Source organism: Pteropus vampyrus, unplaced genomic scaffold (assembly GCF_000151845.1).
Source record: "Pteropus vampyrus isolate Shadow unplaced genomic scaffold, Pvam_2.0 Scaffold50, whole genome shotgun sequence".
NCBI lineage: Eukaryota > Metazoa > Chordata > Mammalia > Chiroptera > Pteropodidae > Pteropus > Pteropus vampyrus.
In genome coordinates this window covers 7,001,485-7,012,684 of record NW_011888831.1, presented here as the reverse complement: position 1 = coordinate 7,012,684, position 11,200 = coordinate 7,001,485, and the positions used below count along the sequence as shown (strand labels likewise).

The 11,200-nt window shown below is 45.8% G+C and overlaps 1 protein-coding gene across 2 annotated transcripts in view; it reads left to right on the top strand.

The window, feature by feature from the left end:
* The window catches only part of SUPT6H (SPT6 homolog, histone chaperone), a 44,376-nt gene that overhangs the window by 24,072 nt on the left and 9,104 nt on the right, over positions 1-11,200 (top strand). For both annotated transcript variants that reach the window (XM_011359963.2, XM_011359964.2), the window contains exons 3-24: positions 45-121; positions 472-664; positions 898-982; positions 1,589-1,862; positions 2,251-2,352; positions 2,609-2,725; positions 3,064-3,153; positions 3,346-3,488; positions 4,125-4,273; positions 4,425-4,523; positions 5,006-5,135; positions 5,220-5,370; positions 5,541-5,695; positions 5,886-6,081; positions 6,469-6,608; positions 6,727-6,844; positions 7,572-7,648; positions 7,829-7,964; positions 8,260-8,397; positions 8,481-8,648; positions 9,256-9,383; positions 10,493-10,700. In XM_011359963.2, coding sequence (XP_011358265.1) covers positions 496-664; positions 898-982; positions 1,589-1,862; positions 2,251-2,352; positions 2,609-2,725; positions 3,064-3,153; positions 3,346-3,488; positions 4,125-4,273; positions 4,425-4,523; positions 5,006-5,135; positions 5,220-5,370; positions 5,541-5,695; positions 5,886-6,081; positions 6,469-6,608; positions 6,727-6,844; positions 7,572-7,648; positions 7,829-7,964; positions 8,260-8,397; positions 8,481-8,648; positions 9,256-9,383; positions 10,493-10,700 — 2,973 coding nt within the window. In that variant the 5' untranslated portion in view covers positions 45-121; positions 472-495. The remainder of the gene's footprint in view (positions 1-44; positions 122-471; positions 665-897; positions 983-1,588; positions 1,863-2,250; positions 2,353-2,608; positions 2,726-3,063; positions 3,154-3,345; positions 3,489-4,124; positions 4,274-4,424; positions 4,524-5,005; positions 5,136-5,219; positions 5,371-5,540; positions 5,696-5,885; positions 6,082-6,468; positions 6,609-6,726; positions 6,845-7,571; positions 7,649-7,828; positions 7,965-8,259; positions 8,398-8,480; positions 8,649-9,255; positions 9,384-10,492; positions 10,701-11,200) is intronic.

The window sequence follows — 11,200 nt, the reverse complement described above, 5'->3', positions numbered from 1 at the left end:
AAGGGGCCTCCCCATCACCATGGGTAACACTTTGTTTTTTCCAGCATCTTTTGATGACCGCTTGGAAGATGATGATTTTGACCTCATTGAGGAGAATTTAGGTGTCAAAGTCAAAAGAGGGGTAAGTGTCATTCTTTTTCCGTTTCCCGGGATATGAAAGAAAAAGCCCTTGAAATTCAACGACTCCTGGAGAGGGAGGCACATCTAGACAGTTTGGGGAACGTCAGAGAAGAGAAAGTTGCTCAGTATCATTGTGCTGGGGAGCCCTAGATTTACATCCCTGAGCCGTTAGAAAAAGGCTTGTCAGCATTTCTAGAGTGGGCTTTGGAGTTGAAAGTGTATCACTTAATGTGTTCTCTCTCATCTCCCTTGGTCAGCGTAACTGGTGGGAAAATGGAAGTGAGACTGGAGAGCAGGCATCCTTACACTAGTCCCCTCAGACCCAGATAAAGCAAGTTTTCTCATCCCTAGCAAAAATACCGACGTGTCAAAAAAATGTCAGATGATGAGGATGACGATGAGGAGGAATATGGCAAGGAGGAACATGAAAAAGAGGCCATTGCAGAGGAAATCTTCCAGGATGGGGAAGGGGAAGAGGGGCAGGAGGCCGTGGAGGCCCCCATGGCTCCTCCAGAGGAGGAAGAGGAAGATGATGAAGAGTCAGGTATGTGGCATCAGGCAGAGAAGCTGGTGTTTGGGTGGGTGCTGGGATTTCCTAGCCCCTAGGAATTAGATGGGAAACCATTCTTCAGCTGTCAGCCCCCAGCATTTGACACAAAGAAGTTACTTTCGGGAGCCTCCTTACTCTTCACTGGCCACTCACATCGTAGGATCTAAATTCATTTAGTCCGGGCTCTCCTCTGCTTCTGAGCACTAACTCTTCCCTTCCCCACCCAGACATTGACGACTTCATTGTGGATGATGATGGACAGCCTCTAAAAAAACCTAAGTGGCGGAAAAAGCTTCCAGGATACACAGATGCGTGAGTGGGGTCTGGTATGAGGTGGTAATAGCATCTGAGTGAACCTAGTCAGGAAGGAGGTCACAAGCCTTTGCCAAAAATGGGACATTGCCAGCTCTCAGCCATTTTGCTTCCCTGTCTCAAATAACTTTTGCTAGGCAGTGATTTCATACTACTCCTAGAAACCCTGAGAGCTCTGCGTTCCAGGGCCACTATGAGATCGAGCAAGGCTCCAGCCTCCCTCTTCAACTGCAGCTCCATGTTTATTCTTTTATATATTGGCCTTTAAATATAATTTTGTTGGAAGAAGGCTTTGCTATAAGGGAATACTATAATGCCTTAGCAAAAGACAGATCCACTGAGCAGAATGTGGACCCATCTGCTCTGTTGCTATTTGATCTATATCACTAGCATGTGCCAAAGATCAGCTTTTTAGCCTCCATAAGTAATAGTTTCTCCAGCAGTATCCCCCAGCTAAGCCTTTATTCCACAGTGAATATGGTTTTTTGAATTAACTTTTCTCTTAACCTACTTAGTTCCCTTGGGGCAAGTAAATGATCTGTGCAGGGTCTACATTTCTTTCTTCTCTCCAGAACCTGGGCTAACTCTTCTTGCTCTCGCCCACAGGGCCCTGCAAGAAGCTCAGGAGATTTTTGGTGTAGACTTTGACTATGACGAATTTGAAAAATACAATGAATATGATGAAGAACTAGAGGAAGAGTATGAGTATGAGGACGATGAGGCTGAGGGTGAGATCCGAGTGCGCCCCAAGAAGACCACAAAGAAACGTGTGAGCCGCAGGAGCATCTTTGAGATGTATGAGCCCAGCGAGCTGGAAAGCAGTCACCTCACAGATCAGGACAATGATATTCGAGCCACTGACCTGCCTGAGAGGTTCCAGGTAAGAAACCACCAGCCTCTGTCCTGCTGATCTGTCATCACCTGTCCTGAGCGTCCTTGCTGAAGGGGTTGTAGCAGAAAAACAATCTAGTAACAGTCCGAAAGAGAATGGTATCTAGAAAGTCAGACTTGAACCCCATCTGACTGGGGGATACAAGGAGTCCAGCTCTTAGAGGAGGGAAGATAGACTGTCGTGCTGCTTATGGTTCTTCAAATAGCACTCTTTTTTTAGTAAAATAGGATGTGTCTATTTCTTGCCAGGATGATACTCTTCCAAGCACTGAAAATGTGTGCCTGCAGAGCACACATTTTTGTCCAGAAATGGTGCATTTTTCCTAAATGGGATGTGAGATAAAGTCATTCTCACTCTGTTGTCTTATCCCTTGCAGCTCCGCTCCATCCCAGTCAAGGGGGCTGAAGATGATGAACTAGAGGAAGAAGCTGACTGGATCTACAGGAATGCTTTTGCCACCCCAACCATTTCTCTTCAGGTACCTCCAAAATGATCCTTATGTTTGACATGAATCAGAAGTCAAGGAGCTGCTCCTCCTTTGCCCCAAACATCTATGTGCCTAGTATAGAACTCTGTGTGTACATGTGTGTGTTTTTTTTTGTTTTGTTTGTTTGTTTGTTTGTTTTTAAGATTTCATCTGAGGGGGTCATCCCGTGACATGAAACAGTTTCATGTGCGGTAAGACAAAGCAAGTAACAGTGTTGCTGTTTCTTTCTTTTTTCTTCCAATTATAGGAAAGCTGTGATTACCTAGACCGAGGGCAGCCAACCAGCAGCTTCAGTCGAAAAGGGCCCAGCACAATTCAGAAGATCAAAGAGGCCCTGGGCTTCATGAGAAATCAGCATTTTGAGGTAGCACCTCAAGCTCTAGTGGCTCATTTCTAGTGGTTAGAAATTCAGCTAGGTGATGAAGAAAAGTAGCTACCTAAGTCAGGTGGGTAGCCCCTTCTCTTATCCTCAGCAGTGGTCCCTTGACTCAAGAAGTATGAGTATTAAAGGAGACTTTAGTAATCAAGAGAACCCTGTCTGCAGCATTTTCTTCTGTGGGGGAGTGCGTGCCCTGGATGAGCCTCTGAGGGAGGCCAAGTTTCCAACCGATGAATTTCCGGGAGCTATTTATCCCTTTAGCAAAGAGGATTCATACAGATCTTTCCTCTCTGGTTGACTGCAGTCTCCTTGCCACACTCTAGGTGCCTTTTATTGCCTTCTACCGAAAGGAGTATGTGGAGCCTGAGTTGCACATCAATGACCTATGGAGGGTGTGGCAGTGGGATGAAAAGGTAATATGGCTCCAGCCCCCCAAGGGGTTGAGGGCTGGATTGGACACCACTACTGCCCGGGCCCAAGCTTTCTTGGCAGCCCAAAATCTCCAGTCTTGTTAAGCCTCCCCCAGGTTTTCTGGTAAGGAACAGAGTAGCCTTGAGTCTGCAAGGCTGAACACCAGCCCTTACTCCTGCCCTATTTTGTCCTAGTGGACCCAGCTGAGGATCCGCAAGGAGAACCTAACACGTCTGTTTGAGAAGATGCAGGCTTACCAGTACGAGCAGATTTCTGCTGATCCTGACAAACCTCTTGCTGATGGCATCCGGGCTCTGGACACCACAGACATGGAGAGGTAGTATGTGCAGGATTTATTCCATGACAAGAAGCCCTCAGATCAAAGGCAGGCCCCCAGGAGCAGCATAACCTTACAAAATTCTCAGCACAGGGCCCATCCCATACAAATTCAGTTTGTCAGCACATCAAAAGTGACTTTTCTGACAGGCAAATTTATATTATTCATATTGGTATAAAAGGTTAAAAGGAGCAGATATTCATGTTTACTGATTTATATATCCCATGTATATAAAGCTACACGGGAAACCAATTTATAATCAGAAAGCAGTTTGGTGAGCCTGGAATCAGTGGGTTATGGAAAGGAATCATGATTTTAGTGGCCAGCATCATGAAGCTAGGGAAATGGGACAAAGACTGTCTCAGGCACTCTGAACTTTGTAGAGATATGTTGCTTCATCTTTCCCTTTTTGTTTTCACTTTTAATAATCAACTACCATTTGTTTGACATATACCTCCTTTCAGATGCCTTGGTTGCAGTTAAGTCATGATCTGGGACCATTGTGTGTCTGTTATTGGGGAATGTAGGCACTTATCCTAGTTAGGACCTTGCCTCACAGGCATTGGACCTCTTGTAGTAGAACTGGGGTACACCCTCCTTTGGTGACAATGGAGGTTTTATGTTCCTTCTCTCCAGGCTTAAGGATGTACAGTCCATGGATGAGCTGAAAGACGTCTACAGCCATTTTCTGCTTTATTATGGTCGTGACATTCCCAAGATGCAAAATGCTGCCAAGGCCAACCGCAAGAAGCTAAAGCGTGTAAGGGAAGAGGGAGATGAGGAAGGTGAGTGCTGGAAAAGAAAACCCAGGAGGCTTAATGATGGCATGGCATCTCCAAGGATGCCCTGGCTGAGTGCCTTTTAGGGCTTCTGTACTTGTGTCAGGTCCTTGAGAATAACTGGAAACTAGACCACTAACTTGTGTTTTCCTCTCAGGTGAAGGTGAAGAGGCAGAAGATGAGGAGCAAAGGGGGCCAGAGCTCAAGCAGGCTTCCCGCCGAGACATGTACACCATCTGTCAGAGCGCTGGCTTAGGTAAAAGCTAGCTGCTTTCAGGCCTGGGCATGGCAGGCTTGAGCAAGGGAAGTTCCCTGATAGTCACTTGTGGGTAGGAAGAGGACTTAAAGGACATTTGAGTGAATCACCAATCCAATTATGCACACTTGCTCCCGTGACCCACACCCACCCCACAGTAATGGTCTAGCCTCTTCCTAAATTCCCAAAGGGATGGGAAACTCATATGATCAGAGGGAGGCAGTCTGTCCTATCTTTGGGAATTTATTAAACCGTAGCTTCCACCTTAGTTCTGAACCCAGGAGTCACATAGAAATTTCTGTTTCTTCTGCTTTATAACAAACCATCAGGTGTTTAAAATCATTTTCATTTTTCTTTATAAGACATCCTTGTGCTGCTCATTCATGACTCTTTGAAAGTCTAGTGTTGAGAATTGCTGCTCTAGACTCTAAGAGCCAAGAGACTAGTTGTTGCCTTACCTTTCACTCTGTTGTTTGCTTCAGATGGCCTGGCCAAAAAGTTTGGGCTTACTCCTGAGCAATTTGGGGAAAACCTCCGGGACAGCTACCAGCGGCACGAGACAGAGCAGTTTCCTGCAGAGCCCTTGGAACTGGCCAAGGATTATGTTTGCAGGTAGGCGTATAGCAGGTGACTGGCAGGAGGAGGGGCCTGAGAGCAAAGACAGTCACATTCTAAGCTCCCCCATTTTCCCCACAGTCAGTTCCCTACACCAGAAGCTGTGCTGGAAGGTGCCCGCTACATGGTAGCCCTGCAAATTGCCCGAGAGCCCCTTGTCCGGCAGGTGCTGAGGCAGACTTTCCAGGAGAGAGCCAAGCTAAATATAACCCCCACCAAGAAAGGTAGAAAGGTGAGCTCTGGGTAAAGGGCTTTAAAATCCAACATGTGGCCCAGCTCTCTGTTTGATTGACCTGAGTTTCTTGTAGCTGAGCTGTCTGCCTGAGAGCAGATAGGCAGTCTTTTACCCCCCTGTCAAACCAGCCTATCTGTAGGCCGATGATTCTCTCTTGATGTGTACAGGATGTGGATGAGGCCCATTATGCTTATTCCTTCAAGTACTTAAAGAACAAGCCTGTTAAGGAACTGAGAGATGACCAGTTCCTCAAGATCTGCCTGGCAGAAGATGAAGGGCTGCTCACCATTGACATCAGCATAGATATGAAGGGGGTAGAAGGGTAAGCAAAGCCCTGATCTGGGGGTTCTTTTTGGGGAGGGCTTGGTGAGTAGTCTCTTGGAGGAAGGGGTCCCTTGGGAATGTGAACCACAGTTTCAGAATCAAGCAAGCCATTGTCCCTGGCTCACTCACACGTACATTTGGTATCACCTTTTCTCTATCTCTGATACCACAGTATTGTCTCTTCTTAGCTATGGTAATGACCAGACGTATTTTGAAGAGATCAAACAGTTCTACTACCGAGATGAGTTCAGCCACCAAGTGCAAGAGTGGAACCGGCAGCGCACTATGGCCATCGAGCGAGCTTTGCAGCAATTCCTCTATGTGCAGATGGCCAAAGAACTCAAGAACAAGCTGCTGGTTGAAGCCAAAGAATATGTCATAAAGGTGAGGACAGAAACTCATGATCTTTAGTCCTTGCAATTTCCCCAAACTAGATCTGAGAGTGGAGAAACTCCTTACTAATAATTCTATAGCTAATAGAGAAACACTAGGGGCAGGCAGAGCATAATCTGAGAAGGAGTCCAAACAAGGCCTCTGGTCACTCCAAGACCACCTAACTTGAGGAGCATCCCTCCTCCAGTCTAAACATTGTTCGTATTGCTGCCCTCTTCAGTTTCCAAAAGCAAGGTATGCCTTCAGGTTGCAAGTCTGCCATGGGCTAGGAACATGTGCACATACAAATACAACCTTTGCACAGGTGTACCTGCATCTCTTTCCTTAGTACAGTTGGTGAGCCTGATGGCTGTAGTGTCTGATGTTTCTCTTTCCCAGGCCTGTAGTCGAAAGCTCTACAACTGGTTGAGAGTGGCACCCTACCGGCCAGATCAACAAGTAGAGGAAGATGATGACTTTATGGATGAGAACCAAGGGAAGGGCATCCGAGTCCTAGGCATTGCCTTCTCTTCTGCCAGGTAACTGCCTATTCCTGCCTCCTGACATCACCCTTACCTGTCTTTCTAACTTTCTTCTCTTACTCATATCCTCATATTACTCATTATCACGCTGTTTCTTTTCCTATCTGGCTGGCAGAGATCACCCTGTGTTCTGCGCCTTGGTCAATGGTGAAGGAGAAGTGACGGACTTCCTCCGGCTCCCCCATTTTACGAAACGGCGAACTGCATGGAGAGAGGAAGAACGGGAAAGAAAGGCAAGTGGCTGGGATGGGTTATCAAGTTTATATTTAAGTACACGTTATAATTTAGATGGTGTAAGCAACATCCCATGCAAGACCCTCATTATTTCTGATCTGGTCATTGACCCCTCAAGTCCTGGGATAAGTCTCACTTCCATAGGCAGTAGATGGCGCTCAAGTTCTGGTACAGAATTTGCTTCTGGCTTGAGGCCAGTTCCTGAGCTTTGTGTGTTTGAGAGCTGCTATTACTGCTTCTATTCTATACAGCATCTGGGTCAGCCTGTTCCAGGACCTGAAAGCCACCGAGGCATTAAGCCAACCTTCCCCCTGCTTTAGCCTTTCAGTGTCTCTTTTTCTAAGGAAAGGGATTTGAATTCATCTCATGTGTATGCTTCTGTTTTTTTTAACCTAATGGTATTTTTCAGCTGTGATGAGTGCCCCATTCTAAAAAGTACTTTTTAACAAACAACTTAAAAAAAGAAAAATCTTGAAGTGGAGATCAGAATAGTCCTGACTGCTATAGCCCAAGTATAAGCTAAGAGTGTAATAACCTTAGAAAATATTAACAGATGTATAATATTCAAACCAGAGGTCTTAGGCCTCTTGTTTTGTGTTCTAGTTAGACAATGTGAGGCATCGTTATTTTCTGGTTTTGTAAGATCTCGAGCTACTTAGGGAGAGAGAACTACTTGAAATCTCCCTATCTTCAGAGCCATTCAACTTCAGTTTTCTTTCAATCTAGGCTCAAGACATTGAAACCTTGAAGAAATTTCTTCTGAACAAAAAGCCTCATGTGGTAACAGTCGCAGGAGAAAACAGGTAAGGACACCAGGGGATTGGGCCAGGCCTGGTTTAAAGTCACTTGTCCCTTATTGTTGAATCTGGCATGTGCTCATATAGATCCTTGATAATATCCCCCCTCCCATCCTAGCCATGAGACCTTCTATCCCTGAGAAATTATGCAGAAATAGCCCTGACCAACACGCCTCATCTCTCTAGGGACGCCCAGATGTTGATTGAGGATGTCAAGCGCATTGTGCATGAGCTGGACCAGGGCCAGCAGCTTTCCTCTATTGGGGTGGAGCTGGTTGACAACGAGTTGGCCATTCTCTACATGAACAGCAAGAAATCAGAGGTAATGCTAGAGTCCCACCCTTAGGACCAGCACTGGCAAGAGCTGTCAATCCCAGGGAGATTTGATAGGGAAACCGGTTACAGGGCACAGGAATACACCTGTTCACTTACCTGTGCAGAGGTTGTCCATTTCATCAGTCATGCTTCAGACTGGGAGCCCTAGAGATTAAACTGTCCCCAAGAAAAACGTCCCAAAGGAGAGGAGAAAGTGACTTAAAGCCAGAATGGTTTGGGTTTCCTCTTGCTGTTGTAGCTGAGGGGACTTTATGGCCCTGCTGACCCTCATTTGACTCTAGGCAGAATTCCGGGATTACCCTCCAGTGTTGAGACAAGCCGTCTCCCTGGCCAGGCGCATCCAGGACCCTCTGATTGAATTTGCCCAGGTGTGCAGCTCTGATGAAGACATCCTGTGTCTCAAATTTCACCCTTTGCAGGTGAGTGGGATTTGACAGGCAGGCTAGAACTGGAGAGGCAGAATGGCACAGTGACCTTATCCCTACCTGCTATATGTTGACAGGAGCATGTGGTGAAAGAGGAGCTGCTCAATGCCTTGTACTGTGAATTTATCAACCGAGTCAATGAGGTTGGGGTTGATGTCAACCGTGCCATTGCCCACCCTTATAGCCAGGCCTTAATCCAGTATGTTTGTGGCCTGGGGCCTCGAAAAGGGACCCACCTTCTGAAGGTAGGATTGGGTTGAATCAGAAAATAGGAAGAGTTCCCATTGATCCTTTACGCTATGCCCGTATGATCTGACAGAAAGACCAAGGTCAGAGAGGTAAAGGGACTTGTCCAGAGTCATTCAGCTAGTAAGAGTCAGAGTCAGATTTATGACCAGGTGGCCATAGCTATGCTCTTCACTATACTAACCTATGGTAAAGGGAGCCATACGGCATGATTTAAACAGATGGAGGAAGTGAGTGAGTACTAGACACAAACCTCAAGATAGTGGGGTTTTTCCCAGTGGGAAGAAATAACACTCCAACGAGAGAGGGGGTCATGCAGGTAGATTCAAAAGTATTGGTAATATTCTTTTTCTAAAGGTGAATGTTGGGTACTTGAGTGTGTATTTTATCGTTAACTTTTAAGGCATATATTAGTCGTGTATTGTCTTTGGTAGGTGTAATATAGTTCATTAAAATAATTTTTTTAGTAGCAAGCATTATGGTGTAGTGGTCAGATATTAGGGGATGAGGACAGAGTTCCCATCATGGAGGGTTTCCCAAAACCTGAAAGCAGGCTGGAGGTGGGGCCTGCCCACTGCTCTGGCTCACTTCAGGCCTCTTCCCTAGATCCTGAAGCAGAACAACACCAGGCTCGAGAGCCGGACCCAGCTGGTCACCATGTGCCATATGGGTCCCAAAGTCTTCATGAATTGTGCTGGCTTCCTCAAGATCGACACGGCCTCCCTAGGGGACAGGTGATACCCTTTGCCTGGGTGGAACAGGAGGAATTTCCTCGGCCTTTGCTTTGGGTGTTCAGGGGATTAGGGCTGCCAGAGGGCCACCAAGCTATTTAGGACATGTTTTAAAGCATAGGTGAGGACCTTTATTTGGTCAAGAGCCTCTGACCTATGGAAAAGATCGGTTCAATTATGTAAAGCTTTTTTTGTGAGAAACATAAAAGGAACCAACTCGGTTTATAAATTAAGGACAGAAAACATAACTTTGTTCAATAAACACAAACTTGTTCTGTTATTGGTGTGTCATGGCTAGATAAGGGTGGGAATAGCAGGGGCAATGGAGAAGGAGTGTTGGGATATGAGGAGATAAGGAAAGGGGAGATTCGGTATGTTTTAAGATGATGTTATTGAGAGAAAGTTCTATTCACTTGGACTTTGGACTTCACTATTGACCTCTTCCTCTCCAGAAGTTATCAACTCAGTCTTTGGAGGATCTTTTCCACGGGCACATAGCTCCTCATTCAGTAATGGAAATCAGTGGGGAAATAGGCTTCAAGTTCTAAAACTTCATTTTCCACCCAGCTTTGCTGTAACACTCCACGAATAACATAGGTCCATGTGAGTGCACGGGCAAGACCAGCCTGGGAAGGCTTTATGGGGGAAAATAGCTGTCAGCAAATTCTCAAAGGTCTTTTCCCCCTTCTTGCTTTATCTTATTATAACTCATATAAGTTCATTATATAAAATTCAACATATAGAAGTATTATGCAGAAAGTGGAAGTCCCCCATAATCCCACCCCCCAGAAATAACTACCATAACAATTTGATGTATACTACAATTTTCTAAATTTTATTTTTGCTATGCATTTACTAACTGCCCATTTACTACAAAAATAGGATCATATGGTTCATAGTGTTTTGCAGTGCATTTTTCACGTATCAATATATCGTGGCCATCTGTCCATGTCAGCACACATAGATCTACCTCATTCTTTTTAATGGCTGTATGGTATTCCATCATATGGAGGTATCCTAATTTATTTAACCAGTTCCCCATTGGTCACATTCGGGCTGTTGTTAGAAGCTTCTTGTTATGTATCCTGTCCTTTTTCTGCCTTTTCCTTCAGCACTGACTCATATATTGAAGTCCTCGATGGTTCTCGAGTCCATCCTGAGACCTATGAGTGGGCCAGGAAGATGGCAGTGGATGCTCTGGAATATGATGAATCAGCCGAGGATGCCAATCCTGCAGGTGCCCTGGAAGAGATCTTGGAAAACCCAGAGCGACTCAAGGACCTGGACCTGGATGCCTTTGCAGAAGAACTGGAGAGGCAGGTGGGTGACAGTATAGAAAGCCTAGCATAAAAACCCAATCAGAGTGGCCTAATTGGGAGGAGACTCAGGAAGCAAATCTCCAGAGTAACCCCCAATACTATCAGTGTGGGAAACTTGATCTTCTCTTCTCCCGCCCCATGCTGTAGTGGGTTTCTCAAGGAGGTTTTCAGTCTGCTTATTAAGGAGCCAGGGAAGTCTGAGACTGCTACAGTCATTGTGGCGGGCAGAGGGAGCTTGGAGGGGCTCAGTAGTAGAGTGTTCTTCTCACTCCTCTTCCATCTTTCCAACAGTGTAGCTTCATGTTTGTCTGATTTATGCATTGGGGTTCCGTGAAGCATTTTTATTATAGAATAGTGTTCCATGGCTAAGAAAAAATTTGAAACCCTTTAACATTGGAAGAAAAGAGAGAAGCCCTAACAGCCACCTGGCCTACTCCCATCATTGAAGGGCTTGGGTTGGGGAGCAGTTGAATTGGGTTTCTCTTGATGGGCTCCTTCCCC